The following is a 15958-nucleotide window of genomic DNA, read 5'->3' as shown; positions in this document are numbered from 1 at the left end:
ACAAAGAAAAGACAAGTGAACAAGTTAGCTAAAAGACATAATTCAGGCACAGCAAACGAGTAGAATATGGTTGCTATTTTGCAAATACCATTATTTCAAATATTGTATATAAAAGAGCTACATGATTCAATCCTAAGGTCAAAAAGATTTCTCTAAATCTTAAGAAAAGACAACTCAATTAGTAAAGTAGCTTTGAAATAGCATGTTGCATTAACACCTTAAACCTTTAACAAAAAACTATTTTCAGACTAAGTTCTCTATGCATGTATTTTGGCCAAATTCAGAAAGCTTCTGAATTTCTCAGCATACATATTTTTCAAATAGAAGAATAACACAAATGTAAAGCCGTAAGATCCTTCAACGTTTTCATGGAGGGGTGTGCGTGTGTCTATAAACCAGGCATAGAAATACATATTTAACTCCCTAAGTCACCTGAAATGTAGACCGAGAGAGAGAATCCCTTATGGACTTTTACCAAATCTGTGTTCCTTGTACTCCTTTAAAAGGAAGCAGTGTTTCTGCCCAGATAAGAAAAAACCTCCAGAACAAAAGCAGACTTTAAACAGAAGTGAACAGTACTCTAAAAAAGGCTGAATACTGTCTGAGGAGATGGGAGGGATGGCCCAGGGACCGAAGGAGTTAGTGGGACCCTTCACACCGTTAACCCTCTTCACTGAGCCCGACAAACCTTGTCGGAGAGCAAAAAGTTACGTTCCAGATAAACTCTGTTTGGTAGCTTTTTTAGAAGGTAGATGTCTTCCCAGTGGAAAAACGTCAGAATATTATGCTGAAAAAGAAAAATCGATTTCTGCAGTCCCTCCCCACAGGACGTACTCCCTTCCCCTCATTTAACTGACTTGCCCATAACAATACTTCTCTTGAACACAAGAGAACCCTTAATTTTCTGATACGAGGAGACACTGAAGAGCAGCAAGTGGTCAGCATAATAACTGGTTTTCCAAGCCACGAGTAACAAACAAGCCTCACCGTTTTGGTTGCTGCAGACGTGAAAAGTAGTTTTACTCTAACAAAATGATCTTGCATGGTGGGGGGGGGAAAAAAACCCCCAAACCAAACCCTCTGCCCTGCCCTGCCTTTGCCCTCTGAGCAAACACACAGACAGGCACTGCCTGCAGCTGACAGCTTCCTCGGGGCAGAAGTCATGCTGGATCTTCCATTTTGCTCTAATAATCAGAAGGAAAAAAGCAAGCAGTTTGTCTGGTAAAACAGCTTAACAACTATATTCTGTAACAGCTTTACATTAACTGCAGAATAACTCAGCATTTTACAAGAAAAACTGATGATGCTTAACCTCATTAATGAAGAGAGAGAACTCCCCATATTTCTGGTCACACTGTTACAAGTACTTGCACTGTCAGGCACAGGCTGAAAGACAGCAGACCAATGACAACTAAAACAAAAAAAAAGCTTTAAATAATATAAATACAGTGGAAATCCTTCCTGATTTGTTAAGAAGCCTCCAGGCTTGCTTCTACAATGATTCAAGTCTACTGAGCAATACATGGCAAAATTTAAACATCAAATTCTTTCAGGCAGTTGTTTAAGATGATTGCTTTTCTTTGTTTACACAGGTAAAATGTAACACTCCATATCATCAAAATGAAATTTTAGAGGCAATATTTTGGTGAAAATATGCATGCAAACTTACAGACTTATATGACATTCAAATAGTTATTTTTTCTATTGTAGAAGTCTTCAAACAGTCCTTCAACAGAACGACTGGCTTAGCAAACTGCAATGTTACTTATACTTGCAAATGAAGCACAACCTGTTATATATATTATTTGTGAGGCCATAGCATAAGAATGATTTTAGAAGTGTGTATACAGCCTAATGATATGATTGGCATCTTTAAAAAGAAAAAAAGAACTCTAGTTTAAAGATAATAAGTGGGGCGATAAACAGAAGCATGCTGGCAAGTAGGTGCAATTTTACAAGTAAAATTTCCAGCTCTCTTGATCCTTCCTTCTGCATTTTTCAATTCTCCACTAATAATTATAAAATGCTTCCAATATGGTATTATAACAGTTGAGTTTGCCAGTGACTTCTCTAGACATTTGTAATTACATTATAATACTGTTGAACTTTTCTGCTTAAAAATCCACTTAAATTTTCAAATTTTAGTTAAAGCTCCACAGATCAACAAGTAAAGACACATTTAGAATAACTCACCAGTATACACTGAAGCTTTATCATCAAGATTGCTATAGGGAAGGAATCACTTAAGAGCTTGGACAGTATTTCACTTTAATCAAATCTACTTTTCATGAAACAAAGCTACTCAAACAAAACAAAGCATAGGCTATAACTACATTTTTCAAGTATAGCTATCCTTTGCACGGTTTGCTCTTAAAAACAAATTTTTATCCCTTAAAACAGAGACAAGAAGTACCAAAGGTGAGATTTACCTTACTAGGTGTAGACATTCAAAGTTGGTGAAATAAACTATCTCCCCAAACTAACTATTTTTCTCTGAGGAGAGGGGGGGATAGAATGACTGGTTCAGATACACATAAATTTGGAGAGGTCAATTTTACCAGGAACTTGAGAAAGACACAAAAATAAAAAGCTGAGAATTAACCATAACAGTATATTTGAAACAAAAGTATCAACTACCAGAAGAAATAATGTTCCTACTACTTAAAGAATGTGGTTAAATGTTGATGGGATGCACTCCAGTTGCCTAAAGCTATCCTAATGAACCTTTGAAGGTGGTCACTAATCAGATCCTAATCTAATCAGACAAAGATTACAGCTGAAGGACTCCTGTTTTTTAGGATACATCTTCACCTTTAGAATCCTAAGTATTCTGGATTACAGTACTTTTAGTTTCTCCAGCAGGAAATATTGGTATAGAATACTTTACTAATCATGTAAAACGTGAATAAGGATAGGCTACCACATGCCTAACAAACTGTTGGGAGAAACACACATACTTGGAACTTTGCCCTATTTGGACAATTTTCAAGAGGGACTGAAAAAGGCACATCCTTGATACACACAGAACCTGTCACCTGAAATCCAGCACTCCAAAAAATCAAGGGTTACCAAGCCACAAACAGTTTTTTCAATACTGGAAAGCTAGTATGTTTTTTTTTTTTTTTTTTTTTTTTTTTTTTTTTTTTTTTTTTTTTAACTTTCTCCCCCCAGCTTAAATGGCTGATTCTTTTTTTTACTTAATTTTTCCAAAAGCAACGAAGTGTGAAGCACAGAGCACGTCTGAGAGTATTTTAGCTCTAGCAGTTTGTCTGGCAAAGTTACAAGCCAGTAAAAGGGAGTTATGCAAGAAGGAAGTGTCAGGCAACTTAATGCTACTGATCCCACCTATTAAAATGTTTACCTGAAGACCATTTCTGCAAAGACAAATGCCTTCCATCATAACAACTTATCACCTGCCAAAGCCTTTCTGCCCAGTTTGCTTTTTAGCCCTTTTAAGCTAAGTAAGTCCAGAAGGACTTCGAATGTAATGGGCTCACAGGCACTACAGCAGTGAGATTTCTAGGTGGTACAACAGCAAAAAGTTTGGGTTGAATAAGTATTTTAGATATTTGCCCCACATGAAAAAATCTCTACCAGGCTGCAGTTTAATAATTATGCGGTAACTCTTTGCAGCCTACCTCCTCACACCACTAGAATACATTTTCACAAGATAACTGTGTGCATATCAGCAGTTACTTTTATATCCATAAGTATTTCATTACCACACTAAATAAAGTTAATTAGGAATATTCTGGGAATATATTCTGATTCTAACATATTAGTCAAACAGTGTGAATAAGTGGGGTGTAGAGGCAGATAGATACAGTATAAATACTTCAATATCAAGTTTTCTTCATGACAAAATGTATATAAGCTCAAAAATATATCTGTGAGAAGAAAAAACCTATAGTATCAACAATCAAACACTCATTTCCTGTATGTTTTTGATTTTATTGTTTAATTTAAGGATCTATCAATGCCTTCTGCTTGTTTTGTTTGTTTGTTTCTATTTATTCAACCCTCTGGAACCAGGATCTACAATTTTCTAGCTGGCAAACAGTTAAAATGAGTTGTTGCTTCAACACAGCACAGAGTGTAAAGCATTTGGGACTAGAAACGTTTAAGGGAAAAAAAAAAAAAAAAACCCTCCCAAAAAACCAAGGGGGGGGGGAGTCACCTTTGGAAGAAACAAATTTATTTAATTAAAATGGCTTCAAAAAGCTGTTATTGCCCCAGTATTGATTTTGTTGTGTAGAAATTTTGGATAACATGAGATCTTTCAAGGAAAAATATTCCTAAATGGAAACTTATCTTTAATGTTTACAGTGGACACTCATTCAATAATGATATTTAAGTACAGAAGCAAATTATGCTTTGCATGCCCAGAGCCCTCTTCCTTCTTAGAGTCTTCATCAAAGTCACTTCCAAACAGAAGTGACATTAAAATTCTGCAGAACAGCCGGCCCATGTGAAAACAGCAAGATGTGCTGCCAACAGGAGCACTTGTCTTTAGAAGCTGATCCTGGATTTCAGTCTGGAGTGTTTCACCATTGCTTCTGGAAAAAAACCTAACTGAAGCTGCAGGAATTTTTTAATTGCTTATGTGTACTACAAGCAAATAGTCTGTTTACTTCCAAACAGATAGAAATGCAAGGGAGTTCAATCATTTAAACATATTCTTAGCTTGCTGTAACTAGAAGAACTATCATTATATCAGGAAAAATTTGTACCACCAGGAAACAACAAAAATGCCCACTTCGGAAGTAGAATTCAATCAACACTTTTGGGAAAAAGGAAGTTGATAGAAGTTTCAGTTCTTAATGCCTCAAAATACCCCTCTTGAATAGCCACTTATTCACAAGAGTACTGTACAGACTTGAAACATGCTAGCTAGTTCAGGTCTTGTATTACCTATACGAGTTAAGTTTTAAGCTCAAGAAAAAAGTACTTGTGGCAACCTTGCAAAATTTTTAATCAGAATTTTCTGTTATATAAAACAAATATTAATCACATCCTCTTATTAACCTGAAGCATGTTTTCTTGTCCCAGATGTTGAATTTAGAATGTTGCATTAGACTGAATTTATAGGAAATTAGGCTAACTGCGGTAATAACTACAGAGACAAATTTCGGCTATTCTCTGTGAAACAAACTCAAACTTTTCCCAACAACTTGAAACTTCAGAAGCGTAACAATCTATAAAATCGGAGCCATCACATCATCTATATTGAGCTTCCTTTACTTGCTCCGCCTTAAGAACGGGAATTTCCAGAGAAGTACCTTCAAGCTGACAAATGCCACCTAGCACTGCAAATTCTTAAAACAAATCAGCTTTTCCCACAGCTAGGAGAGGAGGTGGCTGCCTGTCAAGGATCTTTAATTCTGCAGAGTTTAGGTCTGTTTTTTTTCCCTACTCAACAATTATTCATTGTCTTCAAAGGCTGAGTGGGTTTCCTCCTTTGGTGTGGAGACATACTGGATCATACTAAAATGGAGTGAGATGCTCATTAAAATGTAGTATTCAAGTAGGAAAACTACATTTACTTACCAAATTCCATCAAGGAACAATAATGAGCTGCTGCTCCTATCAAACATATTTCGTTTGATTGGGTATTCATTATCTCATTGCCAATATCAATAAATGGGCTGTATTTGCTTTCTGAAGTCTTCCAGCAATCTTAATTCCACGCAGAGATCTTAAACCACCCAAACAAGCTGCAAGATTTAACCTAATTCACCAATGCTTAACTGAAATGCTGTTTCTGCAACTCAAAGATAGATGTCCTAAGTTTTGAGGGAACACAGTCTTTAAGACAAGATGTTTTCCTCTGTATCCCACAGCCATCGACATGGCAGGCCCACAGCCAAAACTACAGTGCAATTTTAGAAATGGGCTGATACTCCAGTTCAGGCCAATTCCAATAATTAACTCCCGTTCTTATAGAGGGAGATCTGAATGGGAGACTTACAAAAGGACCTAAGCATTATGTATAACTAAATTCTACTGGTCCAGAAACTGAAGTAGTTCAGAATAACCACACATCACAGAGATTCAGATTAAACGTCTGAAGCAATTACTTGGGAAAAGATATATCGATGAGAGCAACATAAAGTTAAATTTTTCTTCAGACAAACAAATTTTTCCAATTACCTACAATGGCAAGTAATTGTTTACTTTAGGATTTGTTCACTCTGGAATTAAGCATAATGTTTTCTTGAACATCCAAGTGTTGACCGCATACAGAAATATTGATCCCCTTTTCATTTTGCAATTAGCCATCACTGAGTGTCCCTTTAAATAAAATCTACTTCAAGGGAAAGGAGCTAATGAAAGATTTAATTCTTAAAATTAACTTCATGCAGTGTGTTCTGTCTAGGGTGACCTTACAGAGAAGCTCTGTACCAGACAGACTGCTTGACGATTAAGTGAGCTATGCTGATGCAGCAAGTGATCCAGAAGGCAGGAAAAGATGACTTTAAACCACCAATATTTCCAAATTTAGATCTTCAGCTTTTCTACATTGTAAAGATCAAATCAACAGTATACTTGCACCATTTAGAGAGGAATTCTGAAAGACCATACAGTGCAATAACACTAAGGCTTTACTCAAGAAACAATGCAATGAGTTGCTTGGATAAGAAAACAGAGGACCACTATTCTTTGGCAAAATGCTTGAATTTCTACAATTATTTTGTCAGCTATATTTGAGATGTGCTGTTGACTATTAAGGGTACTTTCAACAAGACTTTTGACCATATACCAGTTAGTTCCTTAATATGTTTTGAATAGATTGTCACTGAAATTGTTTTTGAAAAAATTTCAGATGACTACGAATAACAAATGCAAGGCTGACAGCCTCGGAAACATTGAGCTGTGAAAACTTAGGTCCCAAGATTCTCAAAGCCGAGCGTCTCAAGACTGGGAACTGGAACAAAGTTATAGTGACAGTGAATACACTGCTTCAATTAGCATAAAAGCTGTCATCAACAAAATTTTGCACAGGAGTTTGCAGCAGTCTTTTCTGGCAGTAAGAAAGCAAGCAAAACTATAATTTCTGTCTTCTAGCAGAGTGGCTGTTGAAAGGAAGTGCTATTATATTTGAAAGAAAATAAAACACTTAAAAGAATTGAAATACCACTGTTCCTTTTAAAAGTCTAGTAAATGGGTACAGAAAAGACAATTGAGGGATTTCTAAGACTCTGAGCTCAGTTTTCCTTGATTATGAACTAGCAAGCCCTTTCTATAGATAGCTGAAGTTTTACCTTACATTGTGAATCATGTAACACAACTGTACTTTAAATTAAACCACTATTCTCATTTGTTAAGACAACAAAGAATAGACACATTGACAAAACCTGTTTTGGAAGAACTCGAAGGACAGCTTTAATATGCAGACTCTTTCTGATCAGACAGCCAAAAGGAGTAAAATAATTTGCTTTAGTTCAACCAGAGTTCAAAGATTTATTCTATGTAGAGTTTCAAAGACTGGAGGCTCCCTGAAAGACTTCAGATCAATACCACTCTGTGGCAAAATAACTTTAAAAGCTTCCTTCTTGAATTTAGTAAGAAATACGTATCAGAAACTCACAATGTGAATGTACAAAAGCAGAAGGCATTTCAGATGTTCTGAAAATAAGCTTAAGTCCAAGCATAAAGTACCATTTCACATATATCTTTTATAATTTACACAGTTGTTCTTAAAATTACAATTGCTCTACGAGTGAAAAATATAATCTACTTGGGATTGATGCAGAAATTATCAGTAAGAAGTTTTGCTAAAGAAAACATTTCACTGAGCTACGTTTTTATAAAGGAAGTTTAAATCCTGCAAGCAAAATTTTGTTGTTAATAGATTAGATATCACTTCTAGTTATTAGATTTCTTCTCACTAGTTATTCAGAGGAGAATACTTCCTTCTTAAGCAGAAAAACATGTCTTAACACAAGTACTGAAATTTCCATTCCAAAGTAAAGAAATTCTTAGCAGAGCAACCATTAGCCCTTACACCAGATTTACACAAGCTGAAATTACCAAGACTGGAACTAAACACTGTAAAAGCACTGGCCTTGGCACTATGAATTGAGAGCATTCAGAAAGAAGTTTATTAAAAAAAACAAACCAAAACCCAAACCAACCAAAACCAAACCACAGCGCACTGGGAACCTGAACAAAACCTATGAAAATCAAATGAAAAATCCATACAGGTCTTCAGTGCTTCAGGGAGGCCTCACACACGAGACCTGGAAGCTTTCAGTAGTCCCAATACCCAAATAGTCTTTCCCGCAATTCAGCAGCACTCCTTTACTTCCCCACAACTTCCCACAGTATAACAAGCCCTTAAGGTTATTAGAAGCTGGAGACCTCCAAGGAAGACTCTCCATATCACAGTGACTATTAACAGCAGATAGAATACTGCTACAACAGTTCAGTTTCCTACTTAAAAGTTATTAAAAATTACAACACGTTGATTCTATGAAAACTAATATCATGGCATAGGTAAAAGAACTGCACTATTTTTTACTTCAGTGTCACTGCTGGGCTCATTTCCCCTTGTTTAAAGCACTGCTTGCACTCTGCTTGGACTGCAGTTCCTCAGGCACAAGTGAGGCACGTAAGAGGTACTGGATACTGGGGTGTTTGCAGCACGAGCTATCCTTCAAAAATCTGAGGATTCCCATCTCGTCCTTTCCCTCAAGAATTAGAACCTGACTGCAAAGCCTGTCCTAGAACATACGAACACAGAAATGGAAGGGTTCATCTGGACTATCAGTTCAGCATCTCACATGAACATAAGTACTCGGAAACTAAATTAGTATTATGTGATTTTTTTTTTTCCCCTGCTAACTCCCACTCACCACTAAATACTTCCAATATCTTAAAAGAAATTGTAAGTGTATTATAGAAGACCACATGCCACAGCTATATGCCATGCCACTGGAAGACAGCAATAGAGACAGCACATCTCAAATTTCTGTTTTGTTGCCCCACTTCCTTCAACATTTCAATTTATTAAATGAAGTGCACTCAATTTCCTAGCTTCACTAATACAACTGAACCATTTCATTAACTATTTTCAAAGTCTGCTCTGCATCAGAAAATAGGTAAGTCAATAGATGCATAGCACACTTACACAGGGCGTCACATCTCCACTACAAATTTCCAGGATCTACAAACTGAAAGAGGCTAAACCCCAACCTTTGACATACTGCTTGACTGATTTTCTCAACAGTATTATTTGTTTCATGTGCCTGTCCATCCTTCTACCAAATATATTCTTTTGAGATTGCTATAGCCTTTCAGCTGATTTTTCCTCTTCCTACAAAGACCAGTATTAAAGCATACCAACATGGAATATATTTGTTCAATACTTATTATTATGGCAACTACTTCACAATATGCATGTTTAAGATGATAAGGGGAAATATGAGAACTGCAAATGTGTTCACTATCACTCAAGTCTCAGTGGAAACAGCAGAGTGAAATCAAAATACACTTGAAAAATAAAGCAAACTGTGCAGTGACAACTTAAGGCTTGAAATATCTCAACTAATGAGATACCTCTTGTTGCTAGGTATATACTGTGCTATGGAAGCTAAACATGCAGTTTTCTCTTATGAACAAATTCTACTTGTACTGGTCTCAAAAGGTTTTTCATATTATGCACCATTAATTGTTACTAACGCTTTAAAAACCACCTGTGCACTTTCATGATTTATAACTCCTTATTCATAACTTACAGCAATAAATTTCACGTGTGACATGTTTCAACTACATTAAGTAGAATTTCACTCCAAGTAGAAAATTTTAGTAGAACTGTGACAGGGCTCAAGTCCAGCTCCTGCTGACGTCAGGCTCCTGTTTGCTTCAACAAAAGCTGGATCAGAGCTCTAAACAGCAATTCTTTTATTTAAGAAAAATTAGATAAGAAGCATCTCAGAAAAATACTAACTACACAAAGATCAAGATTATTTAAGAATAAGAACTTGTTTACCTCCTTCAGATTTTCTTAAGAAAAGTAAGCTGCAAATGTATTTTATTGTTATGCAGGTCATAATCACAAGAGGCTGATCAAATGTGAATAGTATAAACAACTATTTTTTTTAATTTACTAATTTCTATTTCATCTTTTTACACAGTATGAAACTCGCATTCATTGTTTGGTCTATGCAGTACCCTTTTAACATGACACTTGTGAGATAAAGGCAAGCATTTTATTAAGTTGCATAAGCAGCTAGGATTTTAAAACATCTCGTGGCTGTCCAATTGCAACCTACCTGCATGGTAGCTACCAAAAGTCATAAAAGTAAACAGATGTAGGAAAGATGCTGCATTTCCCCTCCCCTAGTAGCTATCAGATTTCTCAAAGATTATTTTTTTCTCCATCCATGAGAATTTGAGAAGTGGCACCAACCAGAGAAATGATCACGGTATGCTGTAGATTTCAAGACTGAGGACTAACATTAAACAGAAGTGCTAGATTTCCAAGTGCCATGGTTCCGGTGTCAGTAACTACTGGAAAGGTGTAACGGAGCAATGGAGCATTGCTTACCAGAAAGCTACTGCCTCTGCTGGCCTCATCTCTGCTAAGAATGAGCTGAGCCAGAACATGAGCGTACTGGATTATATTTGGACTGCCTTCCTCTTGTTCGTCTTTTCTTTTCCGGAAACATTAGTAACTAAAATATGGACATCAGGGTGACCATAACAAGTTGCAAAATAATGATTTAAACAGCTGGTCCAGGGTGGATTTACATAATGAATAGTTGCGACTGGCCTTTAGAACACAAAGCGTCTGTTTTCTTAATGTGCCAAGAGGTGATGGTGTTCATGGTAACAAATAACTTGTGACTTCAGGCTATATGAGGGAGCAGAAATAATTGAAAATTATTAAATACAATTTCAGCCTCATTATGCTCCTGACACCGTAAAGACTCCAATTTTCAGAACGGAAACTTCAGATCTTGTTGGGACGTATATGCTTGTATAGCACTTAACTTTTAGAAACGTGGCCCTCAGAAACTGTAGCTGGTGTTTGTGTTAGAGTGGATTAAGCTCCTGGAGATTTTAATCCTGCTGTTTAACAACTGTTCTTGCATTACCCCTCTGGTACGGTATCTCTTTAGCACATACAACACTGACTGACCACAAAAACATCAGTTTAAAACTTCAAACTTAAAATGGAATGAGGATGATGGGCGGAGGGCTCCTTTCTATCTATCATGCAGAATTTCCTGCCTAGCAGACACTGGGTCAGCACTTTGTGAATATGTTTTCCAGCACTCCATTCAGGTTCAATCCTGGATGCAATTTAACAAACTGACAGGGAAACTCTCAAGAGGTAGAAAGGTCAAAAATAGAAAAGTTACTTAAGAAGCTGCTCAAAGACTTTATTCTAGCAACAACATGACTACCTCTACATGGCTTCTGAGAGCAGAAGTATTGCCAAGCTTACTTACGAACTTCCCTATACGGAGCAAAAGTTAATTACAAACGTACTTGCTCTACTGTAAACCATACATGGGGAACAGTATTTAGCAATAACCCTAAGCAATATTTCTTAATACAATTATTTTTGCCTTTTGTTTTTCAGAATTTGGTGCATTTTCTACACAACAAAACATCACAGTATTAGGATGGATTAACAGTGACAAGCCACCACCATGCCTTGCTGCTTCAAATGGTATTCTAGAAGTATTCATCACTGGCTTGCCCTACCTCTTCCAAACTTCATTTAGGAGGGAATTTTTCTTCTCGGTATTTGAGAGAGATTAAATTCTCATACCTTTTAGACTAACATTTTTCTGAAGATGCTCAATGATTAGAGATACCCACAATAAACTAAAAGGCCCGTGCAAGCTTCCCATGTAGCTTTTTCTCCAATAAACCCCTGACACACAGCAACCTTGCTACCCCTGTCAAAATCTCTTCATGAATATTTATATATCGCATTCTGCAGTGTTTTTTGCCACTTCTCTTATACATTCTCTGTGCACTAGAAGAAAGATCACAGAAGTTAAAATAATGTAAATAAGTCGCTTAAGTCCTACTACTTACATTATCCTCCATTAAGGAAAAACTATTGGAGCTTAAATTCTTATGACTGAGAACGGAGTCCAGTTATGAGAGCAGAAAGGAGCTACGACACACATCTGAGTCATGTTTGCACTTTTAGCACTTTGTGTTACAGGATGATGATTCCAGCAATTCTAAATTAAAACTGTTATAATCTCCATCTTATATTGTTCTCTTTATATTGTTCAGCTTAAAAGCTATTAAAAGGCTGCAGACTGAGAACCATTCCCTAACATATTTAAAATAAGCACTTAGTTTATCCAGTTTTAGTTTACTACCAAATTGGTTGATAGTCATCCAATAGTCAATGCTGGGACACTAAAATAATTTTTCCAGAAGAGACTAGCAAGTTTAAATTTCTTTCTAAGCAGAAAACCATCTCAACAACCTCGTTTTTATGAATGTCCCATATAAAAGCATCTCAAAAATTCAGGATGAAAAAACATAGCTTTCCAAAACCATGCTTTATTTTACTTTAAGTAACACTGCAGAGGACATTGTTGTGTCTCTGGCTCAGGATCAAGACTACTTTAAAATAAACGCAGTTCAGCAGCCTTCAGTTCTTTCAAAACAGGCGATATCCTGGTTCTCAACAGAAATTTACTATGACCATTTCCTTTAATCAATCCCAAAACATTGCAGAGGTAAGCGTGACAATTTCACAGAGTTACAAAAAAAAAAGTTACCTACATACAGAGGTTAACAATGACATGAAGACTGCATTGTCAAAAAGCATGCTGAATAGTGCACAAACACAATGAAACATCATTAACACTTCTTTTTACATTTAAAAAACTCATACCTGGGTACACTGCCTGTTAAGCTTCTTTCACTTGACGATGATGATGATGACGATGACGATCCAGGTCTTTGATCTGTTTTCATTCCTGGAGTCTCTGTTGCACTCATCTGAGGTTTTTCACCTTCCTCTTCTGGCTTTTTTTTTTCACTATCACTTTCATCACTGCCTTCTCCTAAGATGTCATCCACCTGCCAAAGAGTGGAGAGTAAGTGTACCCTCTAACAGACTATTCTATAATCAGTCTTTCATAATTATTGGATTGCTCTTAAATAATCATTAAGAATATGCTTCAACTTTCCTTGACCTTCTTTGTGAAAGTTCAGATTAACCCCAAATGTCTTCAATGCAGTTTCTGTAACAGCTCTCGAACTATTCTATTCAAATTGAATATAATTTGTCTATGTTTAACTTAACATAGATATACATACTCACATACATCATAGTCACATTTGAAGGTATTTGCACTCTATTATAACATGAACAGCTGTAAACGAGAAACTGAAAAAGTGCTGTCTTATGAAATTAAAGGGATAGATGTTTTATACTATTGTAGCATAAAATAGCATATAGTTTATACTATACATACTTTATACTATTGTAACATATCGAATCACTTGGGCAAGGCATATAAAAATTTCTAGCTAATAAGTATTCTTGTATTTACAGGTATTCCTTGATAGATATGTAACTTTAAAGAAGTGTATTCCTAAATAATACAGTATGAATGGAACAGAACATGCAGAACCCCATTCTAAACAGATTGTCTGCTTACGCTAATGAATAAAGGCAAATCTATCAAAACGTTTACACATTTCATTAAATAGTTGCTTGCCCTTTGCTTCTGGAAAGTTAGCATGGGATTTGATACTCCTCTAAGAACATGCTAATTTTCTCTGACAGGTCTGGAGCTGCTGAAACCATCATTAAAAGCAAATCAAACTCACAAGCTACCCTGCTGAGCTTCAAAAGGTTATATTCTCTTTGAGTCGGCATTCAACCCTCAGAAAGAGATGAAACACATGAGAAAACATAGGTGAAGATCCCATGGTCTCTCTATTTTTGTGAATGGCAGAGGACATGGAAAGAAGCCATGTGACAGTATTTCTCTACTGTATTTAAGAATTTTTCCTAAAATCAGCTTATCTCAGCCTAAGTTAAAATATGCTTTACAACTGCTCTCTGTTCTCACTAATGCCACATCTGCTTTATCAAGAAGAAAAACTCTGGATATGAACATGGACCAAAAGATTTTACACTGCTTATCCACTGCTTTTACACTGATAATCTGAAACGCTAGAAGAAAGCTATAAGGAAGTCACTTATATCTGGTCCTTCATAAATGCACCTCTAATTTCTTTGTTTACCTTGACATGCATGGAAGGAAAGTCAAAGCTGCCTCTGCTAAACAGATGGATTTGACGGATTTATTATCTTTCTACAAGCCTCTCAGCTATTCCTGTTTGATGGTAGTAGCAAATAATTTTTCTTCCTAATCTTGTGCTACTTTCCACTGAGGATTCTACCAATCTATGTTGTTGCAAAAGAACAATGACATAGAAGGAATAACAATAATAATGAAAAAGAAAAAAAAAAGGTACAAAGTACTTCAAAACATCCTAAAATAATAATTTTGAGGAGACTTGCCAGCACAAGGGAAAGCAAGGACATTTTGTTACAAAGTATACTTGTGAAAAACAATATATTTAAATATGAAATTGTTTCGGAGTTCTACAACTCAAGCTTTAAAACTGGATTTAAAAATCCAGGCTATACTATCCTTGGATGGAATGACTTGTATACAAAATGAAAAGTACCTTGAAAGCTTCTTAGATCTACAATTTAAGCTGTTTTTCCATTGGCCCTTGTCTTGGTCTATTTTTACTGCCTGAACCATTGCTGTCTAATGCCCAGCTCTTTCACTGTGAAAGCTGTAAAGAGACCATAACAAAAAAGGAACCACATACCAGCTTAGTGCATGTAAACACAGATGACAGTTTCAGGTAGAAACTGTAGGAATTGCTGCATCAAATCAAATTACATTAGTCCAAAAATACTTCTCCCATGACCAGAAGTTGTCATACGTGTGGAAAATAAGAATCACAGAACGCAATCCAGAGTCAGGGAGACTGACAAGATGGCTAGAGATAAGCCAACAGTGAGCCTGGTAAAAGTGTGGAAAGTAGACAGGGTAGGGATTTTTCGGTGTGTGCAGAATATGCAGAAAGCGTCAAGTGTTTTAAGTATTACAGTTTGGGATGGGATGGCAGGAACACCATGCCTGTAATCGCTTTGTTAGAAGATACTCGCTGTACCCAACATGGCCAGCAACTGACAGCCAAGCGGTGGCACAGATCTACAGCTCTAACAACTCCCTTCCAGCAAGTCTTTAAAAGTCTTCAAAATTATTCTTTCATTCCAAAAGCAATGCTTTTCCAGAAAGTCGTATGTTTAAAACTACGTTCTTACTACAAAACATGTTAAGGTTTTCAAAGGACAAAGTTCGGTTGATAAACATTCAGTGTTACAGATGTCTCACAAACTGAACTTTTATAGTCTTTTAAAATCTACTTGTGTGAACAGTTTTGACGGACTAGCAGTCTAGTTATTGCCATGTGTTTTTTTCTTTCATTCTGCACAAACATGACGTTATTCTTTTGAAGTCTGGAATGCCATTTAATATTAGAATTACTAAGGTACTTGTACACATACATGTCCCATTTCTGTGGAAGGGCATTTAAAATGCATGTATAAATCACAGAAATACAGCAGATTTTGAAAATCACTGCATGTGAAAACAATTAACGTGGGATGGTCCTTACAAACCACTTTAACTAGAAAGGCACCCAAAATATGGATTCTTGCCTAACTATAGACTAAATTGCAAATCATGCTGAAAAATAAAAAGATTACCATATTCATCTTCCAGAATTCTCAGAAAAAATGGAAAACAAACTGTTTTCATTGAGGCAGTGAGATTTAAGCCCTTCACTTGAACTAATTAATAGGTAAAAAAAGCACATTAAAATTTAAGTAGCAGCTATCTATCTAGACACATCACTAACCTTAAATAAATAAAAAAGCTTA

The 15958-nt window shown here is 36.2% G+C and overlaps 1 protein-coding gene across 1 annotated transcript in view; it reads right to left on the bottom strand.

Moving 5' to 3' along the window:
• The window catches only part of CTDP1 (CTD phosphatase subunit 1), a 115136-nt gene that overhangs the window by 25242 nt on the left and 73936 nt on the right, over positions 1–15958 (bottom strand). Inside the window, exon 12 of the mRNA XM_030041921.2 lies at positions 12875–13062. Coding sequence (XP_029897781.1) covers positions 12875–13062 — 188 coding nt within the window. The remainder of the gene's footprint in view (positions 1–12874; positions 13063–15958) is intronic.

This window comes from Aquila chrysaetos, chromosome 18 (assembly GCF_900496995.4).
Source record: "Aquila chrysaetos chrysaetos chromosome 18, bAquChr1.4, whole genome shotgun sequence".
Lineage (NCBI taxonomy): Eukaryota > Metazoa > Chordata > Aves > Accipitriformes > Accipitridae > Aquila > Aquila chrysaetos.
Note: the sequence above shows the minus strand (reverse complement) of the source record. Positions and strands in the feature narration are given on the sequence as shown.